This window comes from Thalassophryne amazonica, chromosome 10 (assembly GCF_902500255.1).
Source record: "Thalassophryne amazonica chromosome 10, fThaAma1.1, whole genome shotgun sequence".
NCBI lineage: Eukaryota > Metazoa > Chordata > Actinopteri > Batrachoidiformes > Batrachoididae > Thalassophryne > Thalassophryne amazonica.
Window position 1 is genome coordinate 21435881 of NC_047112.1, and position 13339 is coordinate 21449219.

A 13339-nucleotide genomic window follows, 5' to 3' on the forward strand; every position below is an offset into this window, starting at 1 on the left:
CTGCAGCCCCCTCAGCACCCCTATTTCCAGCGCCCCTGCCTGGAGATCACCTCTTCCTGCTCCACCCATCACTAACTAATCAGGTTAAGTGTGTGACAGTGAGGAAACACTAGATTTGACTAATCAGCTGTGATGGCAGCAGATTTCCTGCAGGGCAGGTGATCTCCAGGAGCTCGAGTGGTGACTCCTGGTCTAAATGAGCAAGTAAAGAAAAAAAATGATAGGATACATATAGAGCTTCAGATGCAACTGATGCTCTCTCCAAATTCGGCAGAGGTCAGAAGTGATCAATGCAGGGAAAAAGTAATCATCAGGACCGCTACAAAAATAAACCATGACATATATCTTAAAAACTGCTTCAAAGCATGAAAAATGAAGGTATTTAGTCTGACTGTGAGCACATTACAGCCCTGCGGGGTCAAAGTAAATATGGTAATTTCTGATGATCAAAAATCCTTCTTTGTTCTTTTGGCTGTTTGTTTGAAGAGGAAGTGGCTTTTCCGCCTTCAGTTTCAGTAATCACATTATAACTTTGCCGAAGTTCTAAACATCTTGCATGACCCTCAAACCACCTGAGCTTCTGCTGGGATGCTGCTGATGTTGTTGATGTGCTCCATGTTAATTAAATTACTTGGATCTGAGCGGCGATGATTAGCATGCTAGCAGTAATAGTTAGCAGGGAATCCAATAGCCTATTATCATAATGAGTCCCTTCAGCACAGTGTGGTAGGTGAACGAGAGAGAGAGAGAGAGAGAGAGAGAGAGAGAGAGAGAGAGAGAGAGACGAGAGCGAAATCAAAGGGCAAATGGATTTTTATAGCAGAATACATGATTTGAATTGATTTGTCCAACCTGGGTGGACTGAGGTAAAGTCACCGCTGTCACATGGCAACGATGAAACGTCCAGTTTTCAATAAAACACTCAAGCAAACAGTGGGGCGATCATCTGCCAGACTAACGAAATGAATTAAAACAAAAGCACAACAACATGTTGTCAAACATGCAGCAACAGAACTGTTGCAGCGAAGCATATACTGTCCAGTGTTTATGATAGCTTGTAACTGCTTGTAACCTTGTAACTGTTAGAATGGCCTAAGCAGTGAGTCACCCCTCTGGGTCTGGTCTGCTTGAGGTTTCTTCCTCCTCACCAAAGGGAGTTTTTCCTTATCACTGTCACCTGTGTTCTTGCTCTAGGGCAGGGGTGGGCAACTTGTTCCAGAAAGGGCCAAGAGGGTGCAGGTTTTCTTTGCAGCCACTGATTCCACCAGGTGATTTCACTGATTAACTGATTCCATCTGCTCAAAGTGATATTAATCAGTGAAATCACCTGGTGGAATCAGTGGCTGCAAAGAAAACCTGCACCCTCTTGGCCCTTTCTGGAACAAGTTGCCCACCCCTGCTCTAGGGAGTTGGTAAGGTTATGCCTTCCTCATGTGAAGTGCCTTGAGGCAGCTTTGTTGTGATTTGGTGAGATACAAATAAAATAAATTGAATTGAATAGCTGATGGCTGAAAGACAATCAGAAAGTGATAGAGTCCCATTAAAATTAACAGCTATTAGTGAGTCAGTGATTGTACTGATGCCAAATCAATTCTCGCATTATGACATTTCCCATTTCTTGAGCCAATACTGCTGCATCACAAACAGGAGGCATGACCAGGAATCAAACCCATGTCTTCATGCAACAAGAAGCAAAATTATTTTATTTGGCACATTACTTATTTTGTATTGCAAGCACTATGATAACGAGCAGAAACTAATGGTCCAATTAAAGTTATAGTATGAAGTTCAAATAACTCGAGTAAACTGTTTCTTCCTGATGCTAAACAGACAAAATCATCAATCTACAACCCCTGGCAAAAATTATGGAATCACCGGCCTCAGAGGATGTTCATTCAGTTGTTTAATTTTGTAGAAAAAAAGCAGATCACAGACATGACACAAAACTAAAGTCATTTCAAATGGCAACTTTCTGGCTTTAAGAAACACTATAAGAAATCAAGAAAAAAAAGATTGTGACAGTCAGTAACGGTTACTTTTTTAGACCAAGCAGAGGGAAAAAAATATGGAATCACTCAATTCTGAGGAAAAAATTATGGAATCACCCTGTAAATTTTCATCCCCCAAATTAACACCTGCATCAAACCACATCTGCTCGTTGACATTGACCCTATGCCATGACATTGACCCTATGTGTCTTTTTGCAAGGAATGTTTTTGCAGTTTTTGCTCTATGGCAAGATGCATTATCATCTTGAAAAATGATTTCATCATCCCCAAACATCCTTTCAATTGTCCAAAATATCAACATAAACTTGTGCATTTATTGATGATGTAATGACAGCCATCTCCCCAGTGCCTTTACCTGTCATGCAGCCTCATATCATCAATGACTGTGGAAATTTACATGTTCTCTTCAGGCAGTCATCTTTATAAATCTCATTGGAAAGGCACCAAACAAAAGTTCCAGCATCATCACCTTACCCAATGCAGATTCGAGATTCATCACTGAATATGACTTTCATCCAGTCATCCACAGTCCACAATTGCTTTTCCTTAGCCCATTGTAACCTTGTTTTTTTCTGTTTAGGTGTTAATGATGCCTTTCGTTTAGCTTTTCTGTATGTAAATCCCATTTCCTTTAGGCGGTTTCTTACAGTTCGATCACAGACGTTGACTCCAGTTTCCTCCCATTCGTTCCTCATTTGTTTTGTTGTACATTTTTCGATTTTTGAGACATATTGCTTTAAGTTTTCTGTCTTGACGCTTTGTCTTCCTTGGTCTACCAGTATGTTTGCCTTTAACAACCTTCCCATGTTGTTTGTATTTGGTCCAGAGTTTAGACACAGCTGACTGTGAACAACCAACATCTTTTGCAACATTGCGTGATGATTTACTCTCGTTTAAGAGTTTGATAATCCTCTCCTTTGTTTCAATTGACATCTCTCATGTTGGAGCCATGATTCATGTCAGTCCACTTGGTGCAACAGCTCTCCAAGGTGTGTTCACTCCTTTTTAGATGCAGACTAACGAGCAGATCTGATATGATGCAGGTGTTAGTTTTGGGGATGAAAATTTACAGGGTGATTCCATAATTTTTTCCTCAGAATTGAGTGATTCCATATTTTTTTCCTCTGCTTGGTCTAAAAAAGTAACAGTTACTAACTGTCACAATCTTTTTTTCTTGATTTCTTATAGTGTTTCTTAAAGCCAGAAAGTTGCCATTTGAAATGACTTTAGTTTTGTGTCATGTCTGTGATCTGCTTTTTTTCTACAAAATTAAACAACTGAATGAACATCCTCTGAGGCCGGTGATTCCATAATTTTTGCCAGGGGTTGTAGAGCTAACTGTGTGCACCTTTACCTCCCTCCTTTACCTCAGCCTAGCCGTCCTCGTCATTGTAGCTCCAGCTGTCTTACAAAGTGCAAAGATGTTGAGTTCAGAGTAGTATGAGGGTTATTCCCTGTCTTTATTGAAGAGGTCAGTCCCTCTTTACTCGAGTGTTCGCTTTCAGTTTGAGAGCATGATTTGTTCATTTTTGCTTATTCTCTTAAACCCAGCATGTCATCCTCATTCAGAGCTTCTTTTTCTTGTTTAACAGTATGGAGGAGGAACAGCTCATCACATGTAGATGTTGCTATCTTGTGGCCATATATGATAATCATAAATATTTTTTAACATAATTTGCAGGATCAGCCAACCAAATTAAAAAAGTATAAATTTTTAATGAAATACTGAAGGAAATTGTTTTATGTTTGGAGCCTCAAAAATAGCAGCCCCACGATACCTTTTTACCAAGATTGGATGTAATTATTTTCAAATATTAAAAATTAACTGTTAATTGTGCTGAAGCAGCAGTCAACAATTTGGTCATCACTTTTGCTTTTCTTGTGGTCCTTCTGCAGACGGCAAGGCTTGCCCCTCCAAGGACTTCCAGTGCCGTAACGGGAAGTGTGTGGCACCCATTTTCGTATGTGATGGAGATGACGACTGCGGGGATGCTAGTGATGAAGAGAAGTGCTCAACTCCAACCTGCGGCCAGCATGAGTTCCGCTGCAATGACTCTGAGTGCATCCCTGCCCTGTGGAGCTGCGACGGTGACCCAGACTGCAAAGACAAATCAGATGAGTCCATCGAGCGCTGCAGCAGGCGGACCGAGCCCCAGAAGCCTCGATGCCCCGCTGCCGAGTTCCAGTGCGGAAGTGGAGAGTGCGTCCACATGAACTGGAAGTGTGATGGCGATGCAGACTGCAAGGATAAATCGGATGAGTCAAACTGTCGTAAGTCAACATGGTCACTGTGAAGCACATTGGGTATTTACTCTGAAACGGAAAGAAGCTGTAGTCATAGTCCATCCTCAAGTACAGTATACATAAATATAGCCAGTGATTCTTCACTTTTAACTCAAAAGTTGGAGTTAATTTAGTAAGTATGAGGCCCCCTTTGGGTCGAAAGGAGTTACAAGTGTAAGTCGTTGAGGCAGTTGATTCTCTCATTTTTTTCCATCTTTAATCTGAACATGCTCGATTTTACAATATAGAAATTAGGGAGTTGAAGTACTGCAGTTTTAATATAAGACCATCATATTTCACCCTGTCTGTCTTAATTGTGACCCAGATCCCAATTCGGGATTTCATTCCAGTCATAAAACCAATTTAAAAACAACCTCTTTCAATTTTTTTTAAAATCTTTTTATTCTGCAAATACAGACACAAGAAAGTTTAATTCTACAGTGTGTGTGTGGGGGGGTGGGGGGGGTGGGGGTGAGGGGTGTCCCCTCACAATGCAAACATTTCAAAAAAACATAATCCCACACATTTAGTAAAGTACATAAAAACTTTCAATACTGTCATAATCACTCTCACCATCAAACAGCTGTGACAACGTGCACACGATTGTACATACAAGTGAACACTCCGACATCCACCGCTCCTTCACCTCCAGTTATGGTATTTATATACAGACGCAATTTCACCAGGGCAGCTGGTCATTACTATTCATTGTCTGTCAGTTGCATGTAACCCTGCAGGCATGCATGCACGACGGGCTGGGTTCTGCTCCCAATCTGATCTGACAGGAGGAACACATTAAATATGCAGATGAACAGCAGCATCAGAGCATTGCAACCATCTACAATTAGACAAAAACTTACAACTGTACCTCATTATTCAATCTTTACTCCTGTTTTGGATCAAAGGTTTTTTGATAATTGCTTTTCACGCGTATAGTAACAAATTGCAAGATTTTCTGATTTCTGTTTTGTTTTACTTCATTCATAAGCAGATGGCTCATTTGTGCAGATTGGTGCTCTTCCTTACTGATGCGTTTCCTGCAACAAAACAGAAGGAAAAAGAGCTCGTTCTTTTAAATGTTGGCCCTACTTAGCCAAAGAAGAGGTCTCTGAACATTAATTATCTTGACCACAGCTTGGCATGAAAGCATCATCTGGAAATGTATCCAGACTAATCCACAGTAAAAATTGTGCTAAAGTACTAAAATATAATCCATATACAATTAATGATTAGGGAAAAAATACCTAATGCAGGAGTGAAGGTTAGCAGTATCCACTATTTCTTGCAAATGTGTTCTTATTTATTTATTTGTTTGTTTGTTAACCTGATAACAAACCAGCAGAAACAGTCTAAACATTCTTCACTGAGACAAACAAATCAAAAAATAGAGATCTGTGACCAAGCAAAACCTTTTGTGATGAAATAATTGCTTCTAATGTTCAGTGCATTGCAAATAGAATAAGAAAAAATATGAAAATATGACTGAATTAAGAGTCGGGCTGTAACTAATGGTTATTTTCTTCATTGATTAATCTATCGATTACTTTCCAAGAAGAAGAAGAAGAAGAAGAGGATCATATTTAACGTGGGTAGCCAACGAAAGCACGAAGCTTGTTTCCAGAAGGGCCCACGGCACGTGTCTCTCACTCCTCCCCAGCACTGTTGTTAAGAGTGCCAGTTGGGAGCATGGCTGCGATCGGGACGCGAATCCAGATCGCTGGTGTCCCAGTCCAACGTGCAAACCATTACGCCACCACCTCCCACAGTTCCAAGAGTATGAACTGTGTTGTTTCATTCTTTCTTTTACTAGTTGGGGACATCTTACAAATTGCACTCCAGTGTCATTTAAATGTAAAAAAAAATAAATAAATAAATCACAATTTCATTCTTCTTCTTCTTATTATTATTAAGTTCCTTTTACTTCTTTTTTCACTCTGAGTTGCCACAGTAAATCTGCATGTTGATTTGGCACATGTTTTATGTTGGATGCCCTTCCTGACACAACTGCACATTTCATGGAGAATGGGCATGAGTGGTCTTTAACCAGGGACCTTCTGCTCTGCAAAATAAGCACACTTGCCCAAGAGCAGATAAGACAGAAGAAAAAGATGTCTTATACTCCAGAAAATACAGTATTTTCTCAATGAGTCAATTGGTGGTGTGGCTCATAAAATGCCACAAAATGGTGAAAAATATCAATTGCTGTCTTCCAAAACCCAAGATGATGTCATAGGTATTCAGTTTATTCTCCAAAAGGGGAACAGAAATTGGCAATTAAACCATAAAATAGTCATTCTTCTGTCACACCAACCTCCTGCATGTCCTCCCTCAGCACTCCCATAAATCTCCTCGTTGGCCTCCCTCTTCTCCTCCTGTCTGGTGGCTCCATCCTCACCATCCTTCTCCCTATATAGCCTGGGTCTTTCCTCTGCACATCCCAAACCATCTCAATCTCGCCTCCCTGGGCTCTCGAAACCATCCCATCTGAGCTGTCCGTCTGATATGTTCATTCCTAATTCTGTCCATCATCATCACTCCCAAAGAGAATCTCAACATCTTCAGCACTGCCTCCTGTCTTTTTGTTAGTGCCACCGTCTCTAAGCTGAACAACATAGCTGGTCTCACTACTGTCTTGTTGACTTTCCCCTTCACTCTTGCAGATATTCTTTGGTCACAAATTACTCTTGCCACCTTTCTCCACCCACTCCACCCTCTTCTTCACCGCTCTACCACACTTGGACAGTTGACCCCAAGTATTTAAAATATCTACTTTCCCCACCTCTACTCCTTGTAACCGCAATATTCCACTGGGCTCCCTCTCATTCACACACATGTACTCAGTCTTGCTTCTACTGACATTCATTCCCCTTCTCTCCAGAGCATATCTCCACCTTTCCACACTGGACTCAACCTGCATTTTGCTCTTACTACAGAGCACAATGTCATCTGCAAACATCATAGTCCATGGAGACTCCTGTCTGATCTCAACCTGTCGATCACCATTGAGAACAAGAAGACTCAGAGCTGATCCTTGGTGTAATCCCACCTCCATCTTGCTGCTCATGCCTAATTACACCCAGCACCTACATCCTCTAAATGACCCAGTCATTGGTTGTGTTGGTGTAAAATGAGGTGTGGACAAACACAGAGCTGGTGCTTTTATATCACCTGGCACCAAAAAGTGTTTGTGCCTCAGACCAGCAAAAATCTGGACTGAAGCAGTAGCCCAGTCTCTGCCAGCACCCCATTGGACAGTGGCACCAGTGGCCATCGTTGATAACCTGGGCCTCAAACAATGTGGTATGGAAGTTCAATTTTATTTTTTAACTATATATATATTTTTTTAACTATATATATATATATATATATATATATATATATATATATATATATATATATATATATATATATATATATATATATATATATGTATTTGCTTGTTTTACCCCGGATGCCCTTCCTGATGCACCCCTACTCATTTATCAGAGCTTTGGACTGGCACTCAGAATTTAGTGGCTGCACACACCATGTGGCTGAGTTGAAAATAGTCATTTTTAAGAAGCTGAAATCAGGGAATGTAGACTTAAAAAATTACTAACGATTAATTGGTTATGAAAATAATTGGTGATTTAGTCAATTAATAGATTAATTCTCGCAGCTCTGCTTCATAAATAAAATAAATCAATAGCCCTGCTGACCTTGTAGTGATAAAGTTAATAGAGCTTAGGTCTTCAACTCATTCCAAGCCCTTTCTGGAATGAGTTGAAACCTTAGTAATAGAGTGTCGTGATGTAACCTAATGTTCCGTCAGTGAAAGTCCTACGGGCACACATTTCTATTTATGTTGTTCAAACTTCTTGTGTCGTGTGTATTCACAGCGCCTCTATGTTTGTGTGTTGTGTGAATTTACAGCAAACATGTTTTATTAAATTGTTCTATGTGCTGTATATTCTGTTTGTGTTCTCTATGATTGCAACAGTTTTCTCAATTTACAAGACATTTTGTCCATGTCCCTTCTTGTTGTTGAACTGATGGAGTTCTTATTTTAATATTTGTATTTTTCTGCAGTTTCTAGTGTTGCCTTCAGACCTTTGGAAGTGTCGTGGCCTCTGTCAGCCACCATTTTTTTTGACAGACTATGAATTCTGGTTTCAGTTGGCCTACATCTGCCAGAAGAGTCATGTGTCTCAGTGATCTTGTTGACTTGTTTCAAGATGAGATAAGACAGGGTCCTTGTCTGTCCATCTCTGCTTGTGCACCCGTCAGCGTGAATAAAAATAGGAGGTTGATGTCAAGCAGGACATCATCGCTTGAAATGTATGTGGATGTAAATGAGAGTTCCCTTTTTGAAGGCGCAGTATTTCAGAGTAAATGAGAAATGTGAGCATGGCCCAGTTTCTGTCCTCCTGCCATAATTCCCACTCATCTGTCTCCGAGTATTATCCCCCGTGTTATTTGAAACATCTGTCTCAATAATCTTGTGTTATTCCGCAGACATGCTGAGACAAATGATTGCGCAAAAGGTGACGGGAGGTTAATGCAAATGAGAAACGGCGGAATGTAACATTTCTGCAAACGGAGACGTATGATTATGACTGCTCATCCTGAGGATTTATCATAATTATCCAAACTCTGATCCCAGTCATGCTGCTGCTCGAATCAGCACATTTTGGACTGTGCTGGATTTCACCTTCCACTTTCTGCTGATTTTTGCTTGAAGACTCGTGACCTATTTGTTGGACTAATATGTCTGCTCACTTTGGTGTGTAATGTTGTGGACGTGTATGCGGTGTGAAACAGCATGTCGCTCGCTTTCGTACCACGTTTCCTGATACAGCGGTTGTGTGCAGCGTGCTGTTGTTGCCTTTGCCATCATCAATCATGTCTGCCTTCGTTCTCTTGGCAGAGCTGTTCCGAAACGCAGAGCATGAATAATTAAACAGCCAGTTAAGAAGACGAATTAGTTAAATAAACCTGCCCCCTGGTGCGAGAGCACGCACAAACAAACATCCACACATTCTCAGCAGGACAGTGCAATTGTGTTTTCCACAGACATGCCATAAACACCAAGTAACTGCTTTACTTTTCCATCACGGCTTCTTTACACTCCAAGTAAGACGCGGGATTATTGTTTGCAAAGTTGGCCTGGTGAAACAAGTAAAACATGTCATATCCAATAAATCTGTTTGATGATCAATAAGCAGTGGTGGGCACAGGTAACCAAAAAGTTAGTTTCGATAACTGCTAATCAGCTAACTGAAAAGTTAACTTTTATAACGCTAAACCGTTAAACCACTAAAAAAAATTAGTGGAAGCTACCGTTAATCGCTAACTTTCAGTATTGTCTCCAGTACACACTCAGCTACTGACAAGCCAGTTTTGAGTTGAAGCACCACCAATGCTTCTGATTAGAATCAAAGACAATCGCAAACCCAACACAACCAAGGAGTCACCGCTTATGTCTTTGTGTGCCCTGCCCACTGCTTTAAGGAAAAGTCATTTACATTCACAGCATACAGTGGTCTTGACATGAGGCAGAAGTCATGAAGATGAAAGCAGGTTTGACTTATGGTTTTGATTTATAAACCAAATTAATCCAGATAGTTTAACTACATTGATGTCAACTCTGTCATTTGCACAAAGTGAAAATACAACACATATCGTTTCATTTTAAAATAATTCACTAAGTCACTCAGTAAACTGAGCCTCCACTCATCACGGATTGGTTAATTCATTATATGTAAAAACCAACACACAAATTGTGTGTGTAGGTTTTTACAAATAAATGTGTATTTGTAAAATGTCTTTTTTTCATTTGTAAAAAAAAAAAAGGCATTTGCAAAACTAAAAATTCTGTTTAAGTTGTGATTCAACAACAACCGTGTGATATAACTGGGTGCCAGTCACACTTCCATCCAGTAGATGCAAGACTGTAGTCAAAATGTATAGAACACTGCCATCCCATATGGCAGTTTCATTTCACCACCTCTACTCCTTGTTGATTAAAAACAATAAATAGAAAAAATTGAATTAAGACAACAATAACAATTACAAGTCCTCAGCAGTCAACAGCATGTCAGTTCCTTTATCGTAATAGGTTGCACAAATGGTGCACAAACAGAAAACCCACTGTTTTCTTATGAAATTTGGGTACACACAGCAAACCAGCCTTCTGTGTTCACAGTGCTCAAGCTGGTACATGTGGTTCAACTAACTCAGTCATGTAGACCAGCACTCAACCATTCAGTAACTTATAGTAGCGAGACCTTGAAGTATGCCCTCGCCCAAACCGGCAGCCAGAGAAACCAAGACTGGGGTAAAATGGGCAAATTTCCATGCCCCTGTCAGCAGTTGAGCAATTGTGTTCTGAACCATCTGGAGCTTTACAGGGGCAGGCCCGAAAACAGCACATTACAGTAATTGAATCTAGATGTCACAGAAGCATGAATCAGCACTTCAGCATCAGATTTGGACAAAATCAGTTTAGTCTTTGCAATAGTATGCAGATAAAACGATGCAGTTCTTGTCATCTCCCTGATGTGCACTTTGAAAGACAAGGACTGATTGAAAATGGCACCAACATTGTGAACAGTCTTGCTGTTTTTGATCACTCCACCGCATAAAGACAGGGTGACTTTATATCAGAGTTCTTTTAGTTTTGCAGGCCCAACAACCAACATCTCAGTCATAACAGCACCGAGCAGCAGGCAGTTAAAGTTTAAACTGCTTTTAAATTTTGCAGCAGGTTTTAACTGGCTCAAGTGGATGTTGAATTTTTTAAGTGGTTTCAAACTGCTCTTAAAAAACAGTAAATTGTCTGTAAGGCATCATTGTAAAGCAGTTGGCATGTCTGCATCAGATGGAAAAGCACTGAAGAAATGCAGTTCATGTTCCATTTATGTGTGTAGTCGCTGTTGCAGCTCAGTTTCTACACACATTGATGGATATGGAATGACGGGTGTGTCTGCCCTAATACTAGTTTTCGGGAGTTAAACGTGCCTTCCTCTGTGATTGTGTGGATGACACCATTACTGCCAACTTAAAGTCAGAAATCATGAGGTTGCACGGTTTGTGTCTTCCAGCTCTGCTGACATGTCGACCTGATGAGTTCCAGTGTGGTGACGGCTCCTGTATCCACGGCACAAAGCAGTGCAACAAAGTCCATGACTGTCCAGACTACAGCGATGAAGCTGGCTGCATCAACGGTAAGAGTGACGCCCACTCAGATTGCCTCCAACCATCAGAATTGGTGATCACGACACAGCCTGATTTTATCATCAGTTTGAATGTTCTGTGTTCAGGGTGGAAGCTGTGGTGCTTGATGTTCTTTGAGTACTTTATTTTTAAACAGTATTGACGACAGAAAGCGTTTTGATTGGCGGGTAACGGCTCAAGATGTTGCATCACTTGAATGGTCACGTGCTTTACAGTTTGTTCCTGTCATACAGCTAAAATATATCAGGTTGCTATGGATACTCCCTGTTATGGAAGCACAGTTTTAGGTGCATAAAGTTGTGTTTCAGATCAGGAAACACGTGTGATACCAAAGTAAAGGGAAGCAGCCTAATCCATCCATCTGTTTGCTTCCAGCAGAGAAACCGATCACCAATCAGAATTTCAAGGCGCTTTCAATGATTGCATGTCTGCATTTGTAGATGATCTGGTTCTGGTGCCCTCATCACACCTCTGCCCAGTGCCCTCTGATGTGCACTGGGCAGAGGGGTGAGGGCACAAAAAAAGCTTGATTTTATTTTCTACAAATGGTGAAGTAGTTTTGCTTGCTTTTAACTGAGCAGGATTTGGCAAAAGATGCCTTCAAATATCAGTCGTTAACGAAGATGTTGGGTGTTTTGTTGTATCTTTATCACAGTTACAAAATGTGATGCCCCAAGAAACTTCCGATGTAAAAACGGCGAGTGTATTGACAGCAGCAAGGTGTGTGATAATGTCAAAGACTGCAAAGACTGGTCTGATGAACCCATGAAGGAGTGCGGTAAGACACAATCACAACTTACACTTTCTCACAACACTGAAATGTACATACACTCAACAAAAATATAAACGCAACACTTTTGGTTTTGCTGATCAAAAGAAAAAAAGCAGATCACAGACATGACACAAAATTAAAGTCATTTCAAGAAACACTATAAGAAATCAAGAAAAAAGATTGTGGCAGTCAGTAATGGTTACTTTTTTAGACCAAGCAGAGGAAAAAAATATGGAATCACTCAATTCTGAGGAAAAAATTATGGAATCACCCTGTAAATTTTCATCCCCAAAACTAACACCTGCATCATATCAGATCTGCTCGTTAGTCTGCATCTAAAAAGGAGTGAACACACCTTGGAGAGCTGTTGCACCAAGTGGACTGACATGAATCATGGCTCCAACACGAGAGATGTCAATTGAAACAAAGGAGAGGATTATCAAACTCTTAAAAGAGAGTAAATCATCATGCAATGCTGCAAAAGATGTTGGTTGTTCACAGTCAGCTGTGTCTAAACTCTGGACCAAATACAAACAACATGAGAAGGTTGTTAAAGGCAAACATACTGGTAGACCAAGGAAGACATCAAAGCATCAAGACAGAAAACTTAAAGCAATATGTCTCAAAAATCGAAAAATGTACAACAAAACAAATGAGGAACAAATGGGAGGAAACTGGAGTCAACGTCTGTGACCGAACTGTAAGAAACCGCCTAATGGAAATGGGATTTACATACAGAAAAGCTAAACGAAAGCCATCAATAACACCTAAACAGAAAAAAAAACAAGGTTACAATGGGCTAAGGAAAAGCAATCATGGACTGTGGATGACTGGATGAAAGTCATATTCAGTGATGAATCTCGAATCTGCATTGGGCAAGGTGATGATGCTGGAACTTTTGTTTGGTGCTGTTCCAATGGGATTTATAAAGATGACTGCCTGAAGAGAACATGTAAATTTCCACAGTCATTGATGATATGGGGCTGCATGTCAGGTAAAGGCACTGGGGAGATGGCTGTCATTACATCATCAATAAATGCACAAGTTTACGTTGATATTT

General features: G+C 40.4%; 1 protein-coding gene across 5 annotated transcripts in view; it reads left to right on the forward strand.

The window, feature by feature from the left end:
* lrp8 (low density lipoprotein receptor-related protein 8, apolipoprotein e receptor) overlaps positions 1-13339 on the forward strand; it is a 564614-nt gene that overhangs the window by 411006 nt on the left and 140269 nt on the right. For all 5 annotated transcript variants that reach the window (XM_034179535.1, XM_034179536.1, XM_034179537.1 and 2 more), the window contains exons 5-7: positions 3906-4280; positions 11375-11497; positions 12163-12285. In XM_034179535.1, coding sequence (XP_034035426.1) covers positions 3906-4280; positions 11375-11497; positions 12163-12285 — 621 coding nt within the window. The remainder of the gene's footprint in view (positions 1-3905; positions 4281-11374; positions 11498-12162; positions 12286-13339) is intronic.